The sequence below is a fragment of the Chlorella variabilis genome (genome assembly GCF_000147415.1).
Source record: "Chlorella variabilis unplaced genomic scaffold CHLNCscaffold_100, whole genome shotgun sequence".
Lineage (NCBI taxonomy): Eukaryota > Viridiplantae > Chlorophyta > Trebouxiophyceae > Chlorellales > Chlorellaceae > Chlorella > Chlorella variabilis.
Window position 1 is genome coordinate 1 of NW_005434999.1, and position 1,031 is coordinate 1,031.

At 59.1% G+C, this 1,031-nt stretch overlaps 1 protein-coding gene across 1 annotated transcript; it reads left to right on the forward strand.

The window, feature by feature from the left end:
• Positions 1 to 315: 315 nt before the first annotated feature.
• CHLNCDRAFT_134142 (hypothetical protein) lies at positions 316 to 771 on the forward strand (the record flags this gene model as incomplete). Its single annotated transcript, XM_005842672.1, has 1 exon — positions 316 to 771. The coding sequence occupies one exon, from the start codon at positions 316 to 318 to the stop codon at positions 769 to 771; it is 456 nt and encodes a 151-aa protein (XP_005842730.1).
• Positions 772 to 1,031: the final 260 nt, after the last annotated feature.

Consider the following 1,031-nt stretch of genomic DNA (forward strand, 5'->3'; position numbering starts at 1 on the left):
CCACCCTAAACCCTAAACCCTAAACCCTAAACCCTAAACCCTAAACCCTAAACCCTAAACCCTAAACCCTAAACCCTAAACCCTAAACCCTAAACCCTAAACCCTAAACCCTAAACCCTAAACCCTAAACCCTAAACCCTAAACCCTAAACCCTAAACCCTAAACCCTAAACCCTAAACCCTAAACCCTAAACCCTAAACCCTAAACCCTAAACCCTAAACCCTAAACCCTAAACCCTAAACCCTAAAACCTAAACCCTAAAAAACCCTAACCCTAAACCCTAAAAAGAGCAACGCGCGCAAGCTGCAGCTACGCATGCAGCTGAGCCAGCTGAAGATGGGCGCCACCGACCCCCTGACCAAGTACGGGTCCCGTGCCAAGGAGATCCAAGCCCAGCTGCGCGCTGCCGGCCAGGATGTGGCAGACACCGAGATCGCCTGGTCCGTGATGTCCGGCCTGCCGTCTGCCTACGCAACGATGGCCACCGTGATCACCGCCACCACCGACGGGGACCTGAGCCTGGATGACATCCTGCCCAAGCTGCTCACCGTGGAGCACAGCGAGCAGAAGTCAGAGCGCCCCAGCGAAGAGGCGCTGATGGCCAACGCTCAGGACCGCCACGCCGGGCCGGGCCGTCCAAGCAACCACCCCGGTGGCAAGTCCAAGGGCCCCTGCTTTCATTGCGGCATCCTGGGCCACCACAAGTTTGAGTGTAGGAAGCTGGCGCAGGAGCGCAGCCAGCAGCAGCAGAGGCAGCGGGCCGACCAGTAGCGCCCGCGGCACCAGCAGCAGTGCCCGCACCAGCGGTTTGCCGTTGCCATTGCCCTGCCAGCCTCAGCAGCGCCCCTCTGCCTGGGGCCACCCAGCTGGAAACGGCTGGTTGTCCTCAACACCAGCCGGGGCAGCCAGAACAGGATCAGCGGGAGTAGCCACAACATCAGCCGGAGCAGCTACGGCTTGTTATGACTTGACTTGACTTACAAAGCGGATTCGGAGCCAGCGAGGCTCATACACGCATTGCGGCGGCGTAA